The 25915-nt window shown below is 43.8% G+C and overlaps 2 protein-coding genes and 1 long non-coding RNA gene across 4 annotated transcripts in view; 2 read left to right on the top strand and 1 right to left on the bottom strand.

Annotated features, from left to right (window-relative positions):
- Positions 1–20415, bottom strand: part of LOC134292308 (zinc finger and SCAN domain-containing protein 2-like) — a 43139-nt gene extending 22724 nt beyond the window's left edge. The window contains exons 1-3 of one of the 2 annotated variants that reach the window (XM_062966955.1): positions 20038–20415; positions 16276–16393; positions 8127–10339 (exon numbers count right to left, since the gene is read on the bottom strand). In XM_062966955.1, coding sequence (XP_062823025.1) covers positions 8412–10058 — 1647 coding nt within the window. In that variant the 5' untranslated portion in view covers positions 10059–10339; positions 16276–16393; positions 20038–20415 and the 3' untranslated portion in view covers positions 8127–8411. Of the gene's footprint in view, positions 10340–16275; positions 16394–20037 lie in introns of those variants that run through there. The other variant, XM_062966957.1, reaches the window with a different exon arrangement.
- LOC100553212 (gastrula zinc finger protein XlCGF17.1) overlaps positions 1–25915 on the top strand; it is an 81890-nt gene that overhangs the window by 8847 nt on the left and 47128 nt on the right. The window contains exon 2 of the mRNA XM_062966952.1: positions 559–1744. Within this exon, the coding sequence (XP_062823022.1) occupies positions 559–1744 (1186 nt within the window). The remainder of the gene's footprint in view (positions 1–558; positions 1745–25915) is intronic.
- On the top strand, positions 10397–15818 carry LOC107983717 (uncharacterized). Its single transcript, XR_001731033.2, has 2 exons — positions 10397–10457; positions 15029–15818. It is a non-coding gene; the product is annotated as an uncharacterized LOC107983717 (long non-coding RNA).

Raw genomic sequence — 25915 nt, forward strand, 5'->3', positions numbered from 1 at the left:
CTTTAATAGGCTTTTCCTTAATCCCTCATTATCCAACATTTTCACTTATCCAGTGTTCTCCTGGTCAGTTTATGTTGGATAAGCGAGACTCTGCTGTTCTCTGAAATTAGGTATGGGATCTTGTACGTTGGAGCGGAAAAATCCAACCTTCAGGGAGCATGGGAAAAGAGAACTGGGATTGGGGGAGAGAAATAAAAAGGAGAGAAGGATGGTGAAATGGGTAAAGTCTAAAGCTAGAGAAAAAGGCAAGCATTTGGATGTGAAGGGAAAAGGCATCCATTCCCCAGAGAGAAGGAGACGGAATAAACAACCGGGCTGGGCTGAGCAACAGGGAGCCTCTGGAGCGTATGTTACTCATCTCTCTCTTAGAGGCTCCAGGCAGACAACCAGGGTCCATCTTCACTGAACAAGGGGAGGGGAAAGGACAACAGGCATATCTTCTTTTCCTCCATGTTTATGTTGTCTTAAGGATCATTTCAATCCACTCCTTATCCCACTTCCTTTGAGTCTTTATGACGCACACTGAGGAATGATTTTTTATGTTCTTCTTCTTCACAGTAGATAACGGGGAGAAGAGCCATGTATGCACCAAATACAGGAAGCATTTGGGACACAACGGGTGCCTTCATCGACACCAGCAAGCCCACAGAGAAGATGGAGGTTCTGCCAGAGAAAGGCCCAACAAATGCATTGTATGTGGGCAATGTTTTACCCAAAATGTGGCACTTGTCCTTCACAAGACACTTGATGTTGGGAAAAGCCATCTTAAAGGGAAAGTATCTGCAAAATGTGTGGTGAAACACAAGGAATTTCACACAGGTCAGGAACAATACAGATGCCAAGAGTGTGGGAAGTGTTTTGCTTCCAGTTCAGCCTTGGTGAGGCTCAAAAGACTCCACACAGGAGAGAAGCCACACCAATGTCAGGAGTGTGGGAAATGTTTTGCTGAAAGTTCAGCCTTGTTGAGCCACAAAAGAGTCCACACCAGGGAGAAGCCATACAAATGCCAGGAGTGTGGGAAATGTTTTGCTTTCAGTTCAGCCTTGGTGAGGCACAAAAGAGTCCACACAGGAGAGAAGCCATACCAGTGCCAGGAGTGTGGGAAATGTTTTGCTTTCAGTTCAGCCTTGGTGAGGCACAAAAGACTCCACACAGGAGAGAAGCCATACCAGTGCCAGGAGTGTGGGAAATGTTTTGCTTGCAGTTCAACCTTGGTGAGCCACAAAAGACTCCACACAGGAGAAAAGCCATACAAATGCCAGGAGTGTGGGAAATGTTTTGTTTGCAGTTCAACCTTGGTGGGCCACAAAAGACTCCACACAGGAGAAAAGCCATACAAATGCCAGGAGTGTGGGAAATGTTTTGCTGACAGTTCAAACTTGATGAGCCACAAAAGAGTCCACACCAGGGAGAAGCCATACAAATGTGAGGAGTGTGGGAAATGTTCTGTTTCCCATTCAGACTTGGTGAGGCACAAAAGACTCCACACAGGAGAGAAGCCATACAAATGCCAGGAGTGTGGGAAATGTTTTGCTGACAGTTCAAACTTGATGAGCCACAAAAGACTCCACACAGGAGAGAAGCCATACCAATGCCAGGAGTGTGGGAAATGTTTTGCTTACAGTTCAAACTTGATGAGCCACAAAAGACTCCACACAGGAGAGAAGCCATATAAATGCCATGAATGTGGAAAATGTTTTACTCAGAGTTCAGCCCTTAACCAGCACCAGAGAACACATACCGGGTAAAAAACAGCCATTGTGGGTAAATGTCTGATTTCAAACTTTGAGAAGTTCTGCGTCAGATTTGGTGGAGTCCCGTTCTTGTCATTTGAACCTGTAAGTTGGAGGTCTGTTCTCTGGAGCAGCAGAAAGCAAGCTCTGTGTGACAATCCTTCAGAGCAGTGGTTCTCAACCTGTGGGTCCACAGATGTTTTGGCCTTCAACTCCCCTAAATCCTAACAGCTGGTAAACTGGCTGGGATTTCTGGGAGTTGTAGGCCAAAACACCCGGGGACCCACAGGTTGAGGACCACTGCTTCAGTGTCAGTTCCTGGAAGGTGTAGGAGACAAAGATAGGCTCACACAGCTTGTAGCCATGGAAAACTTTATTGAATCCGCCTTGCCAAAATGGCCGCAAAGCTTCTACTGCCCGTCTTCCGCTCTTTCCCCTCAGTATATTGGGTGGTTGCTTCCCTCCTCCCTTCACGTCTCTTCTTCTCCATTCACACCTCCCTTTCCTTTTGTCCTTTCCCACGTCTGAAGACCAGACCCTGTCATAAATCAGCCTTCCCAGCCAAATGGTCTTCTTTATCCGATTTGTTGTAGTCAGGTGTGAAAAGAACAGCTTGGAGAATGCTGATCTTTTTGCATCCTGACATTCAGAGAGTTAAATATGATTGTCTTGTCACCTCGTCTGAAAAGAAATAAACCATATGTGATTCCATCACTTGTTCCTCTGGTCTTAGTTTCCAGCTCCATTTCCACCTTGGTTTAAATGTCCAGTTTGTGAACGTTGTGCCCCTACAGACACATCCTCTGTTTTCCTCTTTAGTCAGGACTGGTCAGCTTGAATATTGTAAATGGCCGTTATGGGAGGGATCCAGAGTTAGCCCCTTCCCTTTCAGACAGTGGCTCTCAACCAGTGGTCCACGGACTACCAGTGGTTCGCAAGAACTAAAATACGTTCTGGCTTCTAACCTTCCCTTCCTTTGCTTTCTTTTTTCTAGCCCTTCCTTCCCCTTTCTTCCTTCTTTCCTTCTATCCTTGTCTTCTTGTCCCTTCCTTTGCCTTTTCTCTTGCCCTTCATTCCTTCCTTTTTCTCTTCCCTCCCTTTTCTCCCCTTTGCCTTTTCTCTTGCCCTTCTTTCCTTTTTTTCTTCCCTTCACTTCCCTTCCTTTTCCTTCTTTTCTCTTGCCCTTCCTTCCTTTTTCTCTTCTCTCCTCTTCCCTTCCTTTGCCTTCTTTCCTTGCTTTTTCTTGCTCTTCGCTTGCCTTCCCTTCCTTTGCCTATCATATGTTATGGACTGGAGTAGAGTACAATATATGTCTCATTTGATGCCTTATGAACTTGAATGCAAACTATAATTGTTTTTATTAATCTGTTTATCCTATTATATTATATTATTGATGTACTCTGATTGTTGTTTATGTGAGTTTAATATGTCGTAAGCCTCTTTGGGTCCAGTGAGGGAGAAAAGCAGGATATAAATAAAGATTCATCATCATCATCATCATTATTATTATTTTCTCTTGCCATTCTTTACTTCCCTTTTTCTCTTCCCTTCCATCCCTTTGCCCTCTTTTCCCTTGCCCTTCCTTCCTTCTTTCCTTGCTTTACCTTCCCTTCCCTTCTTTTCTCTTGCCCTTCCTTCCTTTTTCTCTTCTCTTCCCATATTTTCCTTTGCCTTATTTTCTCTTCCCCTTCCTTCCTTCCCTTCCCTTCCTTCGTCTTCTTTTCTCTTGTCCTTCCTTCCTTTTTCTCTTCTCTTCCCATATTTTCCTTTGCCTTATTTTCTCTTCCCCTTCCTTCCTTCCTTCCCTTCCTTTGCCTTCTTTTCTCTTGCCCTTCCTTCCTTTTTCTCTTCTCTTCCCATCCTTTCCACTACCGAGAAGGAAGGCCCTGTCTCTCATCCCTGCCAATCATGCCAGCGAAGAGGGCGGGATTGAGAGCAGGGCCTCTCCAGACGGTCTTAGACTCCGAGATGGTTCATAAGGGGAGAGACGTTTGGACAGGTAACCCATCCAACACAGGCTGTGACCCTGTGCCCTGTTTGGCCTTGCGACTGACAAGGAAGACCTCTGCGTACAGATGACATTGAACTCCAAAACTTCAGATGATCTCTCCCAACGGCTTCATGTAGATGTTACACAGCGTGGGAGACAGTATTGAACCCTGCGGGGATTCTGGCAAGGGATTCTGCTTTTCCTGCCTGGCAGAAGGGGGTTGGACTAGATGGCCCTCGTGGTCTCTTCCAAATATACTATTCTGTGAATCTCTGATTTGGGTAAGAAGGCAAGGGCCTAGAGAAGTGGGGGGGGGAGGGAGTCCTCTCTCTGGGTGACCCCAAAAAGGGGCTGGAGAGCGACCTGCGGAGGATGGTCTGGCTGGTGACGCTGCTTGGAGAGAATGGGGCTGGACTCCACGACCCACGGGATCAGTGGTTTCATGGCGAAAGAACACACATCTCTTCCTCCCAGTCAGTTTGGGTTGTGTGCTGAGGGGCTAATCATCTTCAGACCACGCAGGAATAAACCACCAAAGCACCCCCAACAGATGGGCATGCCGTCTCTGCTTACAAACCTCCAAAGGAGACTCTTATGGACTCCCGATAGGAGCAGACTCCACTACTGAACAGCTCTGACCTTCAGGAAATGCTTTCTGTTGTGTAGGTGAGGCCTGCACAACTAGTCAGTGTTAATGAGTGATGGAAGGAAAGGAGAAGCAGAGGAAAACACACACACAAGACCCCTGCTAGACAGGCAGGTGAATTCAGTCCTCTCACGGCCTCCTCCAGCTATACAATGGGACAAACTGTCTCATAGGCAAGGAGTGGATTCCAACCCCCAAAACACTGCAGAGTCCTGGTCACAGTTTCACAGCCTCTGGCCTTGTAAAGTAGTTCGTCTCTTTGAATAAACACTCTTGAGTTCTGACTTTCATCCAAAGTCCTTGGAGGTTTTATTCTTGATTTATTCACTACTTATAACTATTTACAGGTCTTCTCTTAATATACAAAGATACACATTAAGAATGAGTAAGGGCTGTTGGAGAGTGGCCTAGGCTGCCTCAGAGTGTGGTGGAGTGTCCTTCTCTGGAGGCTTCTCTGCAGAGGCTATCTATCGGGAGTGCTTTGATTGTGCCTTCCTGCATGGCAGGGGCAGGACGGGGTGGCCCTTGGGGGTCTCTTCCGGCTCTAGGGTCCTAGGAGTCCATTCCAGGAGGAGGCAACACGGGGTCTCATGGACACGCCTTTCCTCTCCGTCCACCTCTCATCCTGACCACGGCCAACCCTTTTGGGATCCAACATTTCCTTCCTGCCGAGGGAGAAGCCCTTCCTTCTTTCCTCCAAGTGAAACATACCCAGCTGTCTCTCTCCGCCCTTCTCTACATCCCGTCTCTGGAGATATTCTGACCTGTCAATATCCGTCTTGAATTGTGGGACTGAGACCTGGAGACAGGGTCATTCCAGGTGAGTCTGAACAAAGCGGAAGAAAGGAGGCCGTGACTTCCTTGGATATAGACAGAATCCTCCTATCGGGGCAGCCTGGAATCACATTGGCTTTTATAGCTGCTACATCATAATCTGTTTTTAAAAATAATTTATATTCAAATACAAGAAAGAAAAACAAATGCATATTTATACAAATTACAAATACATTTATTAATTTTTTTAAAGAAAATCGTACATCCTTTTACAGCAGCCACATAATATTCAGTACAATCTACAATACATTAACATTTGGCATCTACTGTTATTTTCACGCTTATACAGATTTCTTACCCTCCCCCAAGTCACTTTTTTTATTTATCATCTGTCCAAAATTCCTTTTCATTCCCTCTTGAGGAGGTAATTCTGTCTTTCTTTTCGAATCCTCTTCCAATACATTTTCTCCAGACATCATCACAACCACTTTGTTTCTAAATCCCTCTCCACGTCAACCTATCATTTCTTCCCAGTTTCCATACTTCCTTATACCATTCTTCTATCTCTATATTTATTTCCCTTTTCCAATTCCTTGCTATAAGCTGTCTTGCAATTGTTAATGCGTTTGTTATCGCATCTTTGTCCTCTTTTTCCAACTGTTTATTATTATATAATGAGAATAAAGCCATGCTAAGACTGCTTTCTATTTGAATGTTCATTGTGTCTTCTATCTCTCTTAATACCTTTCCCCAGAAATTATTTACATATTGACACAGCCACCACATATGTATGTATGTTCCCGATTCTTGGCATCCTCTCCAGCAATTGTTTGAGTAGTTTTTATTTATATTTCCTATTCTTATGGATGTGAGGTACCATTTCCATATCAACTAAATAATAATTTTCTTTAACACATATGGATATATTTTTCAAGTGTCTTTGTGCCCATAATTGTAACCCCTCTGTTTCATTGATTTTCATTCCTATATCTTCTTTCCAAATCTTCTTGAAGGTGTTATTCTTTACTTTTCCTTTGTTTTTTTCAATTAATATTTTAGAAATTTTACTGGATATTCCTTTCAAATTTTTATGTTCCTGATCTTTTCTTTCTTCATTCCAACCTTTAGCCAATCCCCTATTTTATCTAAGTTTTTCCCCTTAATTTTTTTATCCATCATATATATTTTTTATTTTTTGGAAATGTCTTTTCCATTATAATTGGGGTTATTATTGAGCCATCTGTTATTAACTTTCTCCTGTATTTGTTCCATATTTCTAATGCATTACTCAACATTGGGTTCCCAGTTTACCTTATTTTTTTTCTCATAAACTATTTTAAAACATATTCCGAATTTCTTCTTCCACTTTTCCTGAATCCATTATTAACTATTCTACATCCTCCTTTTCATCATTCCTTGTATAACCGATCTCAGTCTGTTTGCTTTATAATATTTTTTCATATGAGGAAGCGCTAATCCTTCTTCTTTTTGAGATCTGTTCTGTAACTTGTTTCGTCAATTTCTTTGACTGCCATTACAGTATTTATCATTTGTCCAAATGAGTCTCCTTTGGGGTGGAGAAAGGTGGGGTAGAAATGTTGCAAAGAAATAATGTATTCAACTCTTCTTCTGTAATCTGAAATGGCATTATAAATATAAGGTATATGTAAGTATAAAGTTTATCCTCAGAAGCATTTTCATTTTTAGTATTGCTGTCTTTCCAAACCAAGATAGATGTGTATTAATTTTTTTTGAACTATTTTCCTCAATGCTACTACATTTACCTCTTCTATTTCTTTTAAGTCCTTTGTTATACTTACTCCCAGGTATATTAATTTGTTCTTGATTCTAATTCCCGTATGGCTCTGTTCTATAAAGTCTTTTTCTTTTTTCTTTGTATAATATAAACCCGTTGTTTTCCCAAATATCTTTTAATGATCCTCTCTCCTATCAATTTGACCTACCCAGATATTTAATCAATAACAATGTGTCATCAGCAAATAAGCTCACCTTCTGCTTTTCCTTTATTCCTACACCTTCTACATTCTTACCTTTTTGGATGGCGTTTGCACATAATTCTATCACCATAGCAAATAAAATTGTTTTAATCATCCTTTTATTCTACGTCCCATTCCAAATTAATTCATAATCTCACTTATTATCTGCCATGCTACACAATCAAAGCATTAAATATATCTAATGCTAGTAACATTTGTCTTCCTTTTACAAACCCAGATTGATCTTTTTATATATACTTGTACATGCATTTATTCATTCTATTGGCTATTATAACTGATAAAAACCTTTCATCCTGATTAACTAATGATGTGGGCCTGTAAGACCCTGGGTCTGTTAAATCTTTTCATATTAATATTATGAATGACTTCCTCCACGATTCTGGTATTTTCTCCACAATCATTATTCCAATATACAATTCTAATATTGTTGCAGTCAGTATTTCTCTAATACTTTTGTAATATTCTGTTCCCAATCCGTCCAGACCTGGAGCTTTCCTGGCTTTATTTCTGTCCTCTTAATAGGTTGTTCTGATAATTCTTAATATAAATTACAATTTTGGCATTTTTAAGGAAAGGACTACATAAGAAACATTAAAGCTTCAAGGACACATAACCTACATAAAAAGAACAAAACTAATAGAAAAACCAATCTACAAAACTCTTGCTGCATGCTGATTTTTATCTCGATTTACTCACTTTAAATCATAGAATCATTGAATCCCAGAGTTGGAAGAGACCTCATGGGCCATCCAGTCCAACCCCCTGCCAAGAAGCAGGAAATCGCATTCAAAGCACCCCCGACAGATGGTCATCCAGCCTCTGCCTCAAAGCCTCCAAAGAAGGAGCCTCCACCACAGTCCGGGGGAGAGAGTTCCACTGCCGAACAGCTCTCACAGTGAGGAAGTTCTTCCTGATGTTCACGTGGAATCTCCTTTCCTGTATTTTGAAGCCATTATTCTGATTCCACCTGAACATAAGGAAGAACTTCCTCACTGTGAGAGCAGTTCAGCTGTGGAACCTTCTTTGGAGGCTTTTAAGCAGAGGCTGGATGGCCATCTGTCCGGGGTGCTTTGAATGGAATTTCCTGCTTCTTGGCAGGGGGTTGGACTAGATGACCCATGAGGTCTCTTCCAACTCTATGGTTATATGATTTTGTGATTTCTTCCCCTTCCACTTCCTGTTCATGTCTATTTTAAGTCATAGTCATTAGAAGTTCTTTGGACAAACATTCTGGCTTCTTTGCACTTGTCCTATTTATGTGGCTTCTCTCCTGTGTGCATCCTTTGATGGGTACGCAGATGTCCACTCTTACTGAAGCTGTTTCCACATTCCATGCATTTATGTGGCTTCTCCCCTGTGTGGATCCTTTGATGGATACGCAGATGTCCACTCTGACTGAAGCTCTTTCCACATTCCATGCATGTATGTGGCTTCTCTCCTGTGTGAGTCCTTTGATGGATACGCAGATGTCCACTCTCACTGAATCTCTTTCCACATTCCATGCATGTATGTGGCTTCTCTCCTGTGTGAGTCCTTTGATGGATACGCAGATGTCCACTCTTACTGAAGCTCTTTCCACATTCCATGCATGTATGTGGCTTCTCCCCTGTGTGAATCCTTTGATGGATACGCAGATCTCCACTCCCACTGAAGCTCTTTCCACATTCCATGCATGTATGTGGCTTCTCTCCTGTGTGAGTCCTTTGATGGGAACGTAGATAGTCACTCCGACTGAAGCTCTTTCCACATTCCATGCATGTATGTGGCTTCTCTCCTGTGTGAGTCCTTTGATGGGTGTGTAGATTTCCACTCTGACTGAAGCTCTTTCCACATTCCATGCATGTATGTGGCTTCTCCCTTGTGTGGGTCCTTTGATGGGTGTGTAGATTTCCACTCTTACTGAAGCTCTTTCCACATTCCCTGCATGTATGTGGCTTCTCCCCTGTGTGAGTCCTTTGATGGGTGCGCAGATGTCCACTCTCACTGAATCTCTTTCCACATTCCATGCATGTATGTGGCTTCTCCCCTGTGTGAGTCCTTTGATGGGTGCGCAGATGTCCACTCTCACTGAATCTCTTTCCACATTCCATGCATGTATGTGGCTTCTCCCCTGTGTGAGTCCTTTGATGGGTGCGCAGATGTCCACTCTTACTGAAGCTCTTTCCACATTCCCTGCATGTATGTGGCTTCTCCCCTGTGTGAATCCTTTGATGGGTGCGTAGACTTCCACTATGACTGAAGCTCTTTCCACATTCCATGCATGTATGTGGCTTCTCTCCTGTGTGCATCCTTTGATGGATACGCAGATGTCCACTCTGACTGAAGCTCTTTCCACATTCCATGCATGTATGTGGCTTCTCCCCTGTGTGAGTCCTTTGATGGATACGCAGATGTCCACTCTTACTGAAGCTCTTTCCACATTCCATGCATGTATGTGGCTTCTCCCCTGTGTGAGTCCTTTGATGGATATGCAGATGTCCACTCTGACTGAATCTCTTTCCACATTCCATGCATGTATGTGGCTTCTCCCCTGTGTGAGTCCTTTGATGGGTGCGTAGATCTCCACTCCGACTGAAGCTCTTTCCACATTCCATGCATTTATATGGCTTCTCCCCTGTGTGAGTCCTTTGATGGGCGCGTAGATTTCCACTCTCACTGAAGCTCTTTCCACATTCCATGCATGTATGTGGCTTCTCCCCTGTGTGAGTCCTTTGATGGGCGCGTAGATTTCCACTCTCACTGAAGCTCTTTCCACATTCCATGCATTTATATGGCTTCTCTCCTGTGTGAGTTCGTTGATGTTTAGCAAGAGAACTTCTCTCAATGAAACATTTCCCACAGTCCTTACAATTATGTCGCTTCTCCCCTGTGTGTGATTTTGACAATGAATTTTCCATTTTTTAACATTTATTATTCTAATATTATGCCTGAAGTTCACAGATATGGACTCCTGAATAGGACATTTCCTCTTCCCAGTCTCTGTATTGCTGTAGCCTTATTTTCTCTTTACCAACCCCTCTTTTTACAGCACAATCCTCCCTTTCCTTACATTTAAAGTTATGTAGCTTGAAATATAATTTCTCCAATTCATTTCTTGTTCTTGTTAATCCTGCGTACTTTCATTTCAGACGAAAGGCAAAGGGCAATGTTTTCTTCATAAGGTTCGTTTAGAGGTTACCTGCGAGATGAATAAGAGGAAAATCTTATTAGGAGCAGAGTACAGAAAGATCTCATTGAACAATAGCCTAGTGCTGTAGCAATCACAGGGGAAGAGGGGAGAAAGACTGGCCCAACTGGTAAGAGCCCGTTGCCTCCTGAGAAGCACTTTAACACTTGCCCAACAAAGAACAATCCCTGCAAAGGGGATAGCGGCCTAAGATCCTGTGTCTAATCCAACCTTGGTAAAGGAAGGCCTCTAATAATATGGTCAACACGGAAAGGGGCTAACGATGCAAAGCATTTCCTACCTAGATCCCGCTTCTTCACATCTCCACTCAAAACCTGAGTGGCCATCTGTATGGACAGACTATCCCAAGTGATCAGTCTTGGGAGAAAAATACTTCCTCCAACTTGGGGGAGAGATATTTTCCTGATCCTCTCTTTCCCTGCAGCGTGATCCCTGCCCCACGTTTCTAAAGCAAGGCGCCTGGAGACACTGAGAGCACATTAGGCCACAAAGTTCCTTGACATACTGCATTCTTACAAAACCTATACCACAAAGGTATGTAACTTCAGGCAGAACCAAGGCAAAGAGAAAAACCAAGGAAAATTCAAACTTCTACACTGATGCAGAAGCACAGGGTGGAAGGCACTCAGACTAGCAGCAGTACATGAGAGAAGGCGGTATCGAGGAGACAGATGGACAGACCCCCAGGGTGAGTGGGAATCCTGCTGCCCTCCAGATCCTTCTGCACTCCAACAGCACCCTTGGGTGGGAGACATGATTCCTGCCCAGTTCTGCTCAGTTCAGTCCATTTTAGAAAGGACATTGGCAAACTGCAGCGGATTCATAGAAAGGCAACAAGGACAGGAAGACATTACATTGTAAATGAAGGAAAAATAAAGGCAAAAGTTTGCTTTTGCACAGGAGACAATGTTGTGGCTCGAACTAAAATTATGTGCTAAAGATGATGCTTCTGTCATCTGGGTAGTACCAGGTATAGCTTGTGCCACCAGATGACTGCAACTAGGCCGACCACCTGCTCCCTCGATCCGTGTCCCTCCTGGCTAGTAAAATCTTGCCTGGAGGGATTACGGGAACCTCTGTTGAATATAATAAATAGCTCCCTTGAGCAAGGAGTTTTTCCAGAGGGTTTAAAAGAGGCGATGGTATCTCCGCTGCTGAAGAGCCCAGACTTGGATCGTTCGGTTCCCCTAGCTACCGCCCAGTCTCGAATCTTCCGTTTCTGGACAAGGTGGTTGAGAGGGCAGCAGCGGAACAGTTGCAGCAGTTCCTCAATCGTACAGCCGGACTTGATCCCTTCCAGTCCGGCTTCCGTAGGGGGCACGGGACGGAGACTGTGCTAGTTGCCATCACAGATCAGCTTCGCTGCCAAAGGGATCAAGGCGGATCAGCGCTGCTTGTGTTATTGGATCTCACAGCAGCATTTGATACGGTCGATCACAATCTATTGACCCACTGCCTAGCCATGACGGGGGTTAGGGGGATACCCCTTAAATGGGTGTCCTCCTTCCTCCAGAATCAGGGACAGCGGGTGGTGAGGGGAGGGATGGTTTCCGCGTGGTCTCCGCTAACTTGTGGGGTCCCACAGGGAGCTATTCTCTCTCCTCTATTATTTATCATCTATATGCGACCGCTTGCCTGACTGGTGCAGAGTTTTGGGCTCGAGTGCCACCAGTACGCTGATGACACTCAGCTTATTCTGAGGATGGAGGGCCAGCCGGACTCCGTACCCGATAGTTTCCATCAGTGCCTTGAGGCCGTTACTGGATGATTGCGTGCCAGCAGGTTGAGGGTGAATCCAGCGAAGACGGAGATCCTTTGGCTGGGCCGTCCGGGTGGGGGGGAGATGCAGCTGCCTACCCTGGATGGCGAGACACTGCGTCCGTCATCTTCTGTAAAAAGTCTTGGTGTCTTATTGGACCCTCTGCTCACAATGGAGGCCCAGGTCTCTGCTGTGAGCAGATCTGCGTTTTTCCATCTACGTCAGGCTAGGCGACTGGCTCCCTACCTATCTAGGAACGACCTGGCTACGGTGATCCAGGCGACGGTCATCTTGAGGCTCGGCTACTGTAACGCCCTCTACATTGGCCTTCCTCTGTCAGTGATCCGGAAACTAAAGCTGGTGCAAAACGCGGCGGCTCCGTCTTCTCGCCGGGGTGCCGGCGAGGTGGCGTATCACCCCAATTCTACAACAGCTGCACTGGCTACCGATTGAGTACCGGATTACTTTCAAGATACTGGTACTAACCTTTAAGGCCTTACATGGTTTGGGGCCGGCGTACCTGAGGGCCCGCTTATCCCCCTACCAACCCCAGAGATTACTTCGGTCCAAAGACCAAAATTTGCTTGAAGTCCCTAACATACGGACTTATCATTTGTCTTCTACTAGGCAGAGAGCCTTCTCGATTGTAGCCCCTCATTTATAGAATGCCTTGCCAGTTGAAACTCGAACTATCCGAGGCCTACTTGCCTTTTGGAAAGCCTGCAAAACCTTGCTCTTCCGACAAGCTTTCGATGGGTGAAAAACATGGGGCTATGTCTGTTTTTATTGTTATTTTAAAGCTAAGTGTATTGTTTTAATTTATTTAATTTAATTTAAACCGCTCTGAGCCAAACTGGGAGTAGCGGTATACAAGTCTGATAAAATAAATAAATAAATAAATAAATAATTAGTCCCCCAATTAACCAGAGAATTTGTTGATCACATTCACAAGGACTGCCAAAGGGGTTCCTAAGACCATCAGAAATATGTGTTTTCTGATGGTCTTTGACAACACCTCTGACATCCCCCTGGTGACCTACCCAGGGGTCCCGACCCCCTGGTTGAGAAACATTGATTTACACTGTTACCCTATTGCATATGAAATCTGTTATAGACAAAGACAAAGAGGTAACTCTGAAAACAGAAAAGGAAGAAAGAGGAGAAACAAGAATGAATGGGGAAGCTCAAATTTTGAAATCGAAGATAAAGTGAAGTTCTTCTTGTGACGAAATAGGTACAGTCCCAATGCAATCGTGATTTGTAATGTTCTGGATTAGAGAGAAAAGAGAAAGGAAATAAGGAAGATTTTTCAGTGAGACCTTGAATTGAACAGAAGTCAAAACATCTTCCTGAAGCATTGCCAAATAGAGGAGCTTGTTTAGAAAAGACATTTATTTGAAAACTTATCACAATATGACATCTATTGGATGAAAGTGGTTACATAACAAATCCAATGTTCAGTTGAAAACTCCTAAAATGGAGAAAGGAAAACAACATAATAAGATATTGGATAAACATATAGAAGTTATGAAACCAGTGGAAATTTTGAATGGATTAATCGATAGTGCCAACAACAAGCTAGATCAAGTGAATACTATCATGAAGAATTCTCTAGTGGCCCCCAAAGAAGGACAATTGAAACTGAAAAAGTTTCCAAAAGTTTCTGGGCCAAATTAAAGGTGCAGGTTATCTATATATATAAAAGAGTAATGGCATCACGGCGACCCACAAAACAACAAAACTACAGGCCCCCCAACCTCGAAATTTGACGACACAACCCATCATCCACGCCTCTAGGTTGATACAACAAAAAGAAAAGAAAAATAAAGTCCTAATTAGAGAGAGAGAGGAATAATTGCTTTTATCCAATTGCTGCCCGTTAGAAGGCTAAGCTCCTCCTACTTGGTCTCCTAGCAACCCAATAAAAAATAATAAAAAACATTAAAAAATAATTAAAAACACTAAAAAATTAATATAATAAAATACCATAATAACAAAAAATAACTAAAAATTATACAAGAAAATAATAAAATATAAAAAATAAAAAGATAACTTACAATAAAATTAATTAAAAAATACAAGTAACGTCAAATAAAAATTACACAACAAATCTTAACCAATACTACCACCACTTTGCCACAGCAACGCATGGCCGGGCACAGCTAGTTACCTATAAAGCCTTAAACGGTTCAGGACCTGCCTATCTACGTGATCGCTTCCTCTCCTACGAACCAACGCGAATCATAGAATCATAGAATAATAGAGTTGGAAGAGACCTCATGGGCCATCCAGTCCAACCTCCCGCTAAGAAGCAGGAAATCTCATTCAAAGCACCCTGACAGATGGCCATCCAGCCTCTGCTTAAAAGCCTCCAAAGAAGGAACCTCTACCACAGTCCGGGGACCCCCTAAGATCATCCGGGGAGGCGCTCCTCTCGCCCCCGCCTTTGTCTCAAATGCGGCTGGTGGGGACGAGGGAGAGAGAGGGCCTTCTCGGCAGTGGCCCCCATCCCGGCTCTGGAACTCTCTCCCTAAGGAGATCAGGTTAGCTCCTTCCCTGCCCATTTTCCGCCGGGAATTGAAAACATGGTTGTTCCGGAGCGCATTTGAATAAATAGGCCCAATAGAGCTGCTATTAGAATACTTCTTTATGTTTTAAAAGCATATGGCACTTTATCGCCGTTACTTATTTCCATGATACACCATTTTATGAAACCTGTCCCCACTGGTTTGCTTTTAATTACTCTGATTTTATCTGCTTGGATTTTAATGTATTGTCCATATTTTATTTTGTGTATTGTTGGAATGTTTTTTCTGTCAAATATGTTGTGTTGTTGTTTTGGGCTTGTTCCTGTTGTGGTCCCTTTGGGGAGATGGGGCGGGATATAAAAATAAAGTTGTTTATTATTATTATTATTATAGGTGGAACAAGAGAAGCCTCCAATTTAGTTGGGAGATACCACAGAAGAGATCTGGGGCCAGAAGAAGAGGCCAAACCAAATCTCTTCAAAAAGAGTTGGAATATACAAGGAGACACAGGTTGTTCAGACCTCTGAAGCAAATGCTGAATGCCGCACAGGAAACAAAGGCCAAGAAAGAGACCACAATGCCTTTAAACAAGAATGAGCGAGATTATATTCTTGAATGGTGAAAGCAGGACGTAGTGAAAGCAGATATTAAAGAAAGGAGAAGTCCAAAAAACGATGAGTAGTTGGAACTAAAAACGCTGATCAGAAGATAAAAAAAGAAAAAATGGGCTGAACAAGAGATCAAGAAGAATGAGATTTTCAAATGTGGTGCTTTAACAGATGATTGTTTTATATCTGTTTTAAATAGTATGGACAAACCCCTCATGTAAGAGACATTAGTTCATAGAAAGGCTGTGTAGCGGGAAAGGGGGGTGAAGGATAATGGTATCTATTAATTCGTGTACGTATAACACTAACTTACTAACAAACAGATTTGACTAATAATCTTCTAAAATTCATTTGGTAATAAATACAACGAAACCACAGTTTTCTTTAAAAAGGAGCAAGTTGCCAGGAACAATCAAGAAGAACTTAAGAAATGCCATTTCCTAATGGATTCCATCACAAAAACATGGGAAAAGTTTCTCAAACCCAAAAACTTGGTTTCTGCGGGAGGGACATCCTGCTGTAGCACATTTTGCTCTGGTTTTTCAATAAATTCCTCATCACCAGGTCTCAACCAATTCAATTCTCACTCCTTTGTGGCAGCCACAAAACCAAGTTTTCGGAGTAGAGCAACTCCTTTCCAAGTAAGGAATGCACAATAAAACAGGAAACAATACTTTCAAACCAGGAGCAGAACATTTTTCAAATTTTGTTATATTGTCATTTACCTTGTGTCACTTGTTACATCGTGTCATCTTTTAACTTGTTAATTGGAATTGGAATGTGTTCAGTCTATTTCAATTTTAAATAGCCACAGCTCACCTGCCCACCAAGCAGGACGAAAGCAGAAATGTGAGTAGATAAATAGGTACTGCTTTCAGTGGGGAGGTAATAAAGATGCCCTTAAGGACACTGATCGGGAAGAAGCTCCTCAACATGGAAGATGAAGTGACAGCCCCCCCCCCCTCCCCCCATGTCCAGTGTTGAGCACAGCCTCCAAGATGCCGAAAATAAGATGGGAAAAGTTGTTTTTACCTGTGTCTGCGTTGTCTGTCCTTGTTAATTGTAGAATCAGGCACTGAATGTTTGCCGTATGCGTGTTCTGTAAGCCGCTCTGAGTCCCCTTCGGGGCGAGAAGGGCGGGGTATAAATACTGAAAAGAAAAGACAAGCAATTGGATCAAGATCAAATACAAGAAGATGATTGAAGAAGAAAGACAGGACTATTGGATTTCAAAATAATGGACAATAATATAGAAGACAGATCAACTTTTGGGGGATTCTTTTTAGTAGTTTAAGCAATGGATGTCAAGATAAGAGAGATCAAAAACTGGGAGTAATGCAGTAACACATGGAGTACAGTAGAGTCTCACTAATCCAAGCTAAACGGGCCGGCAGAAGCTTGGATAAGCGAATATCTTGGATAATAAGGACTGATCAAGGAAAAGCCTATTAAACATCAAATTGGGTTATGATTTTACAAATTAAGCACCAAAACTTCATGTTAGACAACAAATTTGACAGAAAAAGTAGTTCAATACGCAGTAATGTTATGTTGTAATTACTGTATTTACGAATTTAGCACCAAAATATCACGATATATTGGAAACATTGACTACAAAAATGGCTTGGATTATCCAGAGGCTTGGATAAGCGAGGCTTGGATTAGTGAGACTCTACTGTATTTGAGAAAGTACGAAGTAGTGATCCAAGGCGGATTTATCCTTACGGAATCCAGTTTGCTCAGGGCTGATGGTTTTGTTCTGGTCCAGCCTGGTCTGCAACTTTATTAATAGGAATTTTGCACAAAGCTTTCCAATTACCGATAGAAGGCTAATTGGCCAGTAATTGGAAGGATCGGGAGGGTCACCTTTTCTGTAGATTGGAACTATAATGGCAAATTGCCAGTGGTTTGGTAGGATGCCCGTGTTGTTAATGATGGTGAAGACTGCCACCAAGAAGAGGGTCCACCACTCAGGATCCGATGTCAGAATCTCCGGGATAATTAACTCCGATCCAAGTACTTTTCCATTTTTTAGACCAACGATCAGGTCTGCTCCTTCACTACTGAAACAGGGGGACAGTCGGTCAATTCAGGAGAATCTATCGCTTTTTTTTCGTGTCAGGAGCAACCGGAGTTGCTTCCGGAGTGAGAGAATTGGCCGTCTGCAAGGACGTTGCCCAGGGGACGTTGCCTGGATGTTCTGCTGTTTTACCATCCTTGTGGGAGGGAGGCTTCTCTCATGTCCCCGCATGGAGCTGAGAGAGGGAGCTCACCTGGGTGGGGTTCGAACCTGGCAGCCTTCAGGTCAGCAGCCCAACCTTCAAGCCCGGAGGCTTTTATCCCCTAGGCCACCGGAGGCTCCAAAATCTACCCCTGAGCTCTGGGTTTCTAACTCATCAGCCCGAAAGAGGTTGGAAAAAATGACTATATCCGTTTGAGGGAGAGACTTATTTATTTATTTATTTACTTACTACATTTATATGCCGCTCTTCTCACCCCGAAGGGGACTCAGAGCGGCTTACAATTCAAATGTACATACAATATATTATTAGCATAGCACAATATAAGCAATTAAATTACTATATTGTACTATATAATTTCATGGTAATATTATTAGTAATATTACATTTAATATATAATATATAATTAATATTATATTATATTATTAATTAGTATAATATTGTATTGCATTATAATATTATTATCAATATTACAAGTACGTACAATATATTGTATATTTATAAATTATTGTATATTATATATATCTATATATATAAAAGAGTGATGGCATCATGGCAATTCACAAAACAACAAAAGTACAGGCCCCCCAACCTCAAAATTTGACAACGCAACCCATCATCCACGCCTCAAGGTTGATACAACAAAAAGAAAAGAAAAATAAAGTCCTAATTAGAGGGAGAGCAATAATTTTTTTATCCAATTGCTGCCAGTTTAGAGGGCTAATCTCTGCCCACTTGGTTGCCTAGCAACCAAGGGACAGCCAGGTTTCAGTTAGGGGACAGGCAGATTTAGGCCTCACTTAGACTTCTTCCACAGATTATCTAATTTGCACTGGATTATATGGCAGTGTAGACTCAAGGCCCTTCCACACAGCTATATAACCCATTTATAATCTTATATTATCTGCTTTGCACTGGATTATCTTGACTCCACACTGCCATATAATCCACTTCAGTGTGCATTTTATACAGCTGTGAAGAAGGAGCCTCATATAATCCAGTTCTGAGCAGATAATATAAGATTAGAAATATACAGTAGAGTCTCACTTATCCAACGTAAACAGGCCGGCAGGATAAGTGAATATGTTGGATAATAAGAAGGGATTCAGGAAAAGCCAATTAAACATCAAATTAGGTCATCGTTATACAAATTAAGCACCAAAACATCATATTATACAACAAATTTGACAGAAAAAGTAGTTCCATGCGCAGTAATGCTATGTAGTATTTACAGTAGAGTCTCACTTATCCAACACTCGCTTATCCAACGTTCTGGATTATCCAACGCATTTTTGTAGTCAATGCTTTCAATATATCGTGATATTTTGGTGCTAAATTCATAAATCCAGTAATTTCTACATAGAATTACTGCGTATTGAACTATTTTTTCTTCCAAATTTGTTGTCTAACATGATGTTTTGGTCCTTAATTTGTGAAATCATAACTTTATTTGATGTTTAATAGGCTTATCCTTAATCCCTCCTTATTATCCAACATATTCGCTTATCCAACATTCTGCCGGCCCGTTTATGTTGGATAAGTGAGACTCTACTGTACTGTATTTACAAATTTACCACTAAAATATCACAATGAATTTAAAACACTGACTACAAAAACATTGATTATGAAAAGGCAGACTGCGTTGGATAATCCAGAACATTGTATAAGCGAATGTTGGATAAGTGAGATTCTTCTTTAATATGAAATAATTACTGGGATAGAATAATGCAGAACAATATAATCTCTAAAACCAGGACAGTAAATAAACAGGGGAATTCCACACAGGAAACAATCAGGGCCAGCTAACACCTCCCAACAAAGTATTCCCATCATCAAAGTCTGGCAAATCCTGTTTTCTCAGGGCCACAGACAGTAGAAGCACATAAAATATCGCAAACAACACCACTCTGAAAACAAGGGAATTCCAGACAGGAAACAATCAGGGCCAGCTAACACCTCCCAACAAAAAATTCACTCAGGGAGGAAACAGCCAGGCTTTAAAGCTGCAAGGCTATTACATCCTAATCATTTTTCCTAATTGCAGCATTCATACTTGCCTCCAACAAACAAAAAAAAACCAATCAGAAATATTGTATATTCACAACCTTTAGGAAATAATATCCCCTGATGGCGCAGCGTGTTAAAGCGCTGAGCTGCTGAACTTCTGGACCGAAAGGCCACAGGTTTGAATTGGGGGAGCGGAGAGAGCCCCCACTGTTAGCCCCAGCTTCTACCAACCCAGAAGTTCGAAAACATGCAAATGTGAGTGCATTAATAGGTACTGCTCCGGCGGGAAGGTAACGCCGCTCCATGTAGTCATCCCACATGGCCTTGGAGGAGTCTACGGACAACGCCGGCTCTTCAGCTTACAATTTGACGCCTTGAATGCGTATAGAAACAAAGCCACATTTAATTTAAGACTGAGGGTGAAGGTTGGGCTTGAATTGCAGACAGGCCGCTCCCTCCCAAAGGCCGAGAAGAAGGAAGGAAGGAAGGGAGGGAGGGAGGGAGGCCTGAGGGCAGAGGGGGAGCCCCCCATCCCTCCCCCACTCACCTCCTCTCTCTCTCTCTCTCTCTCTCTCCGAAAGGCCTCCTCCTCTTTCCTTCTTTCCTTCCTTCCTTCCCTCGAAGGCGCTGACAGGAAAGAGCGCCGCCCGGCCCCGCCCATCCCGAGTCTTCCCGCCTCTCGCTGCACTTCCGCCCTCAAGAAACATGGCGGCCGCGGGCAAGATTCCCACAGAGGGGCGGGGCTTGAGAGAAGCGGAGAGGCAGGCGGAGAGACACGCCCCTTCTTTCCTTTCTTCCCAACGCCCAATGAGAATCCGCCTTCCTCTCAGAGCGGCGTCATCGGTCTCCGGGCAGGAACGCCCCCGCCCCGCCCCCCGCCCCGCCCTTCTGCCGTTAACGGTCACTCCAGGAATCGGCCAATGGGAATGGGCCTCGTCTCGCCGCGTCATCAGTCTCCGGGCAGACTCGCCCTGGGCCGGACTCTCCTGGCCCGCTCCTCATCGCAGGCAGGCTGCCCGAGGAAGCGCCGGGTGAAGCGGAGAAGGGGGGGCCAGGCCAAGGAGCGGGAGGCGCCTCTGCGTGGAGATGGAGATGGAGATGGGCGGGGGGGGGGGGGGGGGGAGGCAGGAAGGGAGGCCGGAAGGGAGGCCTTGAGGCGAAGGGCCAGGCAGGCCAAGGCCGGAGGGGGGCGCGGGGGGAGACTCGGGGACCCACTCAGCCCCCCCCCCCCAACACGCACACGCACACTCACCCCTCCTCCTCCTCCTCCTCCTCCTCCTCCTCCGCTTCCTCCTTCCTCTCCCTCCCGCGCTCGCTCTGACAGGAAAAGGCGCCTCTCGTCCTGAGTCTCTCTAGGAAGACGCCTCCCTTTCTCAGTGGACTTCCGCCCGGGCTCAACATGGCAGCCGCGGGCACGATGCCCAGAGAGGGGCGGGGCTTCGCGGCACTTGAACGGAGCTCTAGACAGAGAGAGACGCTCCTCCTTTCTTTTCCTGCCAACGCCCAAGATCCGCCAATGGGAATCCGTCTCCCTCCCTGACGTCATCAGTCTCCGGGCAGAATCTCCCCGGCCCTTTTCTTCGCCCGCCAATGGGGATCGGCCTCCAGGCAGACCCGCCTGCGCCTTCCCGCCTCCCTTTCCGGAGGAAGCGCCGGGCTGAGGCGGGGAAGGGAGGGCCGGGCCAGGAAGGAAGGATTGGCCGGTCGTGTCGGGGAAGCAGCCTCCTCTCTCCGCCTCCGCTCGTTGACGTTTCCCCGCTTCCTAATGCGTCGCTTGAGAGCCTGAAGTGCAGGTCTGACGGGACTGGCGGTTTCCTCTTCTCTCTAGAGCCAGAGCCGTGGGCGGGGCTGCGGGTGACGTCACTGGGCGAGGGCCCGTGGGCAGCGCCGAGGCCTCATCCGGGTGAGAGGTCAGTCTTGGCCTCACCTGAAGGGCGGAAATCCCCGTGGGCGCCCAAAGGAAAGGTAGAGTGGCCTTCCCGCGCTCTCAGCCTCCTTCCCGCCTCCTCTTCCCGTTCTTTGCAGGCATTTCATCTCATTCTCATGACTGCTGTATTGATTCCATTTGGTAGTAAATTAGGATTGTGTGGGTGAGAATTCCCTATGTTACATTTTCATCTTTTCTTCTTTGATTTAAACACTACACAAATATGGGTTTGTATCTATGTGTCGCTCTAAGATATCTAATTAACAAGATTGTGTTCTAATCAAAGAGTGCTGCTAATAGGTCAATGATTCAAAGTCTCTTGAATAAAGAGTTCAGAAATAGTACAAAATGTAACTGTATACTATGAATACTATTTTAGGCAACAGATCCTGCTGTGGCCATCTTCCTTTGCTTCTTTGTGAATTCAGTGAAGGGTTTCCATTCTTCTTGGAAGTCTCTGTGTATTTGTTTGTTGTGCAGCTAAAGTTAGTTTGTCCTTTTTGGCCATTTCAAAACCTTTTGTCGTCCAGTTGTCTGGTGTTGGCATGTCTTGTTGTTTCCATAGTTTTGCGTATTCAGTTCTTGCTTCTGTTGTCATATAAAGAAAGAGTCTTTCTTGATGTTTCCCAGTAGAAAACGTTATGGTTTTTTTTTCCTGTGAAAATTATTCATTTATTTTGTGCTGGACTTATTGATGCAGAATTTATTATTGGGTCCCAAGTACAGTTGAGTCTCACTTATCCAACATAAACGGGCCAGCGCCATGTTGGATAAGCGAATATGTTGGATAATAAGGAGGCATTAAGGAAAAGCCTATTAAACATCAAATTAGGTTATGATTTTACAATTGAAACACCAAAACATCATGTTAGACAACAAATTTGGCAGAAAAAGTAGTTCAATACGCAGTAATGCTATGTAGTAATTACTTTATTTACAAATTTAGCACCAAAATATCACGATATATTGAAAACATTGACTACAAAAATGCGTTGGATAATCCAGAATGTTGGATAAGCGAGTGTTGGATAAGTGAGACTCTACTGTAAATTTGTTTAGATACCAGAAGTGAACTCAAGTCTTGAACGTGGGAGCTCAAGTTTTCTGCAATGCCCAAGGGTGCTTTTGCACACTTAAAGGTATAGAGCAACTATGCCTATTCCTGGAGATGCCGGATGTTCTGGTTTTAATGGGATTTTGTACTCTAGAATAGTTTCCATGTCTCTGTGGATTTTTATTCAGAATTTGTTACCTTTTGGCAAATCCCAACATATCATGTGTGTGTATTTGAGAGTTTTTCTGGAGTTTTGTACCATCTATGTATCATTTTGTTGAAATTTTATTTAATTGTGTGACTCCTTGTAAATTTTAGTCATTTTTACCAGAGCTCTTCCCATTCTCGTGGAGTTATTGCTTAGCCTAGAGTTTTCACCCACTGAATCATAGGTTTTTTAATTTCTTTATCAATTGTAAAATCTTTCAGAAGAAATTGATGCAGCTTCCCAATTGGTTAGTTTTTTGTCTGTAGCAGTTGGTTCCGCTGATTCTCCGAATCTTGTGTCTAGACGAAGTCTCTGTTGGAGTCGATTATAATGGAAACATGTCATTGTTGATTCTTCTTTTTGTTTATTTATTTATCTATTGCAACATTTCTACCCCATCCTTCTCACCCATCAAGGGGACTCAGGGTGGCTTACAATATAAAACATATAAGCCGCCCTGAGTCCCCTCGGGTGAGAAGGCGGGGTATAAATGTTGTAAATAAATAAATAAATAAATCAAAGAATACAATCACATTTCAAAATTCCATTTAAATTAAATTACATTCAAACTTTCATAAATATACATATAAATACAGTAGAGTCTCACTTATGCAACACTCGCTTATCCAACGTTCTGGATTATCCAACACATTTTTGTAGTCGATGTTTTCAATAAATCATGATATTTTGGTGCTAAATTCGTAAATACAGTAATTGCTACATAGCATTATTTCGTACTGAACTACTTTTTCTGTCAAATTTGTTGTATAACAGGATGTTTTGGAGCTTAATTTGTAAAATCATAACCTAATTTGATGTTTAATAGGCTTTTCCTTAATCCCTCCTTATTATCCAACACATTTACTTATCCAACGTTCTGCCGGCCTGTTTATGTTGGATAAGTGAGACTCTACTGTAAACATTCAAGGCACCTTTCAAGTCCAAACCGGGTCTGTCATTATACCTTGGATCATATAGTTGTCATTTCTGCTGCTACTATTGCTCAAAAGCCTGGTCCCACAACCTTTCTGCCTTTCTTTCACAGAGGAAATGTGATTTTGGACTGAAAATCTCGGTGTAGAGCCTGTAAAGGGATTTCTTTCCCTCGAAAGAAGGAAGAGGGAGGAAAAGCATCTTGGATACAGTTGGGTTCTTCACCAGAGTGGTTCCAACATGGAGAGACCCAACTCACGTGGGCCTGAAGCAGGACCTGGGGGCAGTGGGGAATCCTGGGAAAGAACCAGACATGAGTCCCTGAGTGTGGACCTTGACAGCTCGGACACACAGCGCCAGCGCTTCAGGCAGTCCTCCTACCAAGAGGGTGAAGGACCCAGAGGGGTTTGCAGTCGTCTCCACGATCTGTGCCGCCAGTGGCTGAAGCCAGAGCAGCACACCAAGGCCGAGGTGCTGGACCTGGTGACCCTGGAGCAGTTCCTGAGCATCCTGCCCCCAGAGATGGGGAGCTGGGTCCGAGAGTGTGGGGCAGAGACCTGTTCCCAGGCGATGGCCCTGGCGGAAGGCTTCCTCCTGAGTCGGGACGAGGACAAGGAGCAGGAAGGACAGGTGAGAGCATTCCCTCTGGGTTTCACTAACCTGGAGACTGATGGACAGGTTAAACATACATCCTGCCTTTCTTCCAAGATGGGACCGATGTGGGGGATAAGCAAGGCCCTGCTCCCGCGGCCTCTCTCCCCACCTGCTCTGCCCCTCCATCTCTACCGTCAGCTTGGTTGATGCTCCGCTCAAGATAGAACATAGACAATCATGGGAGGGGGAGGGGGGCATTGGTTCCAAACTAGGTTCCCATCTCAGAGTTATTCTTTCCAAAAAGGTCTAGAGGTCTGTGATATTTCTGAACTTTTCCCAAACTCCTTCTGGAATGCTCTGTGCTCTTCCAGGCCCATAATAATAACTCCATGGAAGTCCCTGCACCAGAGGAATCTCCACCAGACACCACCCAGAGTCTCAGGCAGAAGGAGCTGAAGCGGGAAGGAGACGGGGCTGCCGCCTTGCAGGGTGAGAAGGAACTCTTCTGGGAGTTTTGGGGGTTTGTGCCAGTGGAAATTCCGCTTTGGGGGGATGATTGTACACCCACGGTTTCAGCTTCAGAAGGTGAAGGATCATTTGGCCTTGAGATGGGTATATATCTTAAACTCATGTCCTTTGTGTGATGTTTTATGGACTTAATATGTATTTTATAGAAAGGCAGTTTTAATGTAGATCTTTTATAGTTATATATATATCTTTGTTGAATTTTGACAATGTTTGTGTTTTTAAAATTATGTTGTAACCTCCCTCGAACTGCAAGGAGAGGCGAGTAAGAAATAAAATTATTATTATTATTATCATTATTATTGTTATTGTTATATGTACACATTCAGTTGCTAGAGGTGTAACTTCAGTTTGATTTGCAGTTTTCTTTCTTGCAATAGGACTGAAAACGCAGCCTTCAGTGTCTTCCCAGGTGGGACCCTAAGCTGAGCCGAGCCCTGAAACTGAGCTGGAAGACAAACAGACGGCAAAGAATCACTTTAGTCAGTTGAACCACCAAGCCCAATACTAGTTTCATTCGAACATCCTCACAGCACTGCTTGCGAGATAAAGTCCTAAACCCTAACTCATCGGTTTCTTTATAGGACTGCAATGGTCACCTCTGAGGCCTGTTTCTGTGACCAGCTTTCCACCCCTTGCTTTCTCTCCAGGGTCTGGAATGATGCTGTTGCCGAATCCTCAGCCGTTTCTCCCCCTTTGCGATGGAGTGGGACTGAGTCAGGTAAGCAGAAGGATTCCTGGGAGAGGAGGACTGGGCCTGCCGGGGTGCCTTTGGTTCCAGGATTAATGGCCAAATATCTGTTGAAACAGACAAGATGGAATGTGTTTCCTTAGAAGTGAAATACGGAAGGTACAATTGCAAACCGTGCCAACAAGGAGGGAAAACATGAAGAGAGAACTAAAGAAACCAGAATCGATGTTCAAAGAAATTTCAACGGAGCTATGATTGAAAAGGGACATGGAAATAGAAAGGGGGGGGATCACCAAGGAATGTAAACAACTAATCAGCATAAGTAGGGAAAAAGTCTAACTCAGAAAATGAGGTCAGATGAAAAAATGTGCCAAGAGTAGGGTCTGTGCCTGGAGAAGGTGGTGGAATGCTAACCGGGGATAGGCAAGAGCTAGAACATGATCTCCCAAAAGGAAATGGGTATTCTACCTGAGCAAGATGGAGCAACTGGGGA

Source organism: Anolis carolinensis, unplaced genomic scaffold (genome assembly GCF_035594765.1).
Source record: "Anolis carolinensis isolate JA03-04 unplaced genomic scaffold, rAnoCar3.1.pri scaffold_52, whole genome shotgun sequence".
NCBI classification, from domain to species: Eukaryota; Metazoa; Chordata; class Lepidosauria; order Squamata; family Dactyloidae; genus Anolis; species Anolis carolinensis.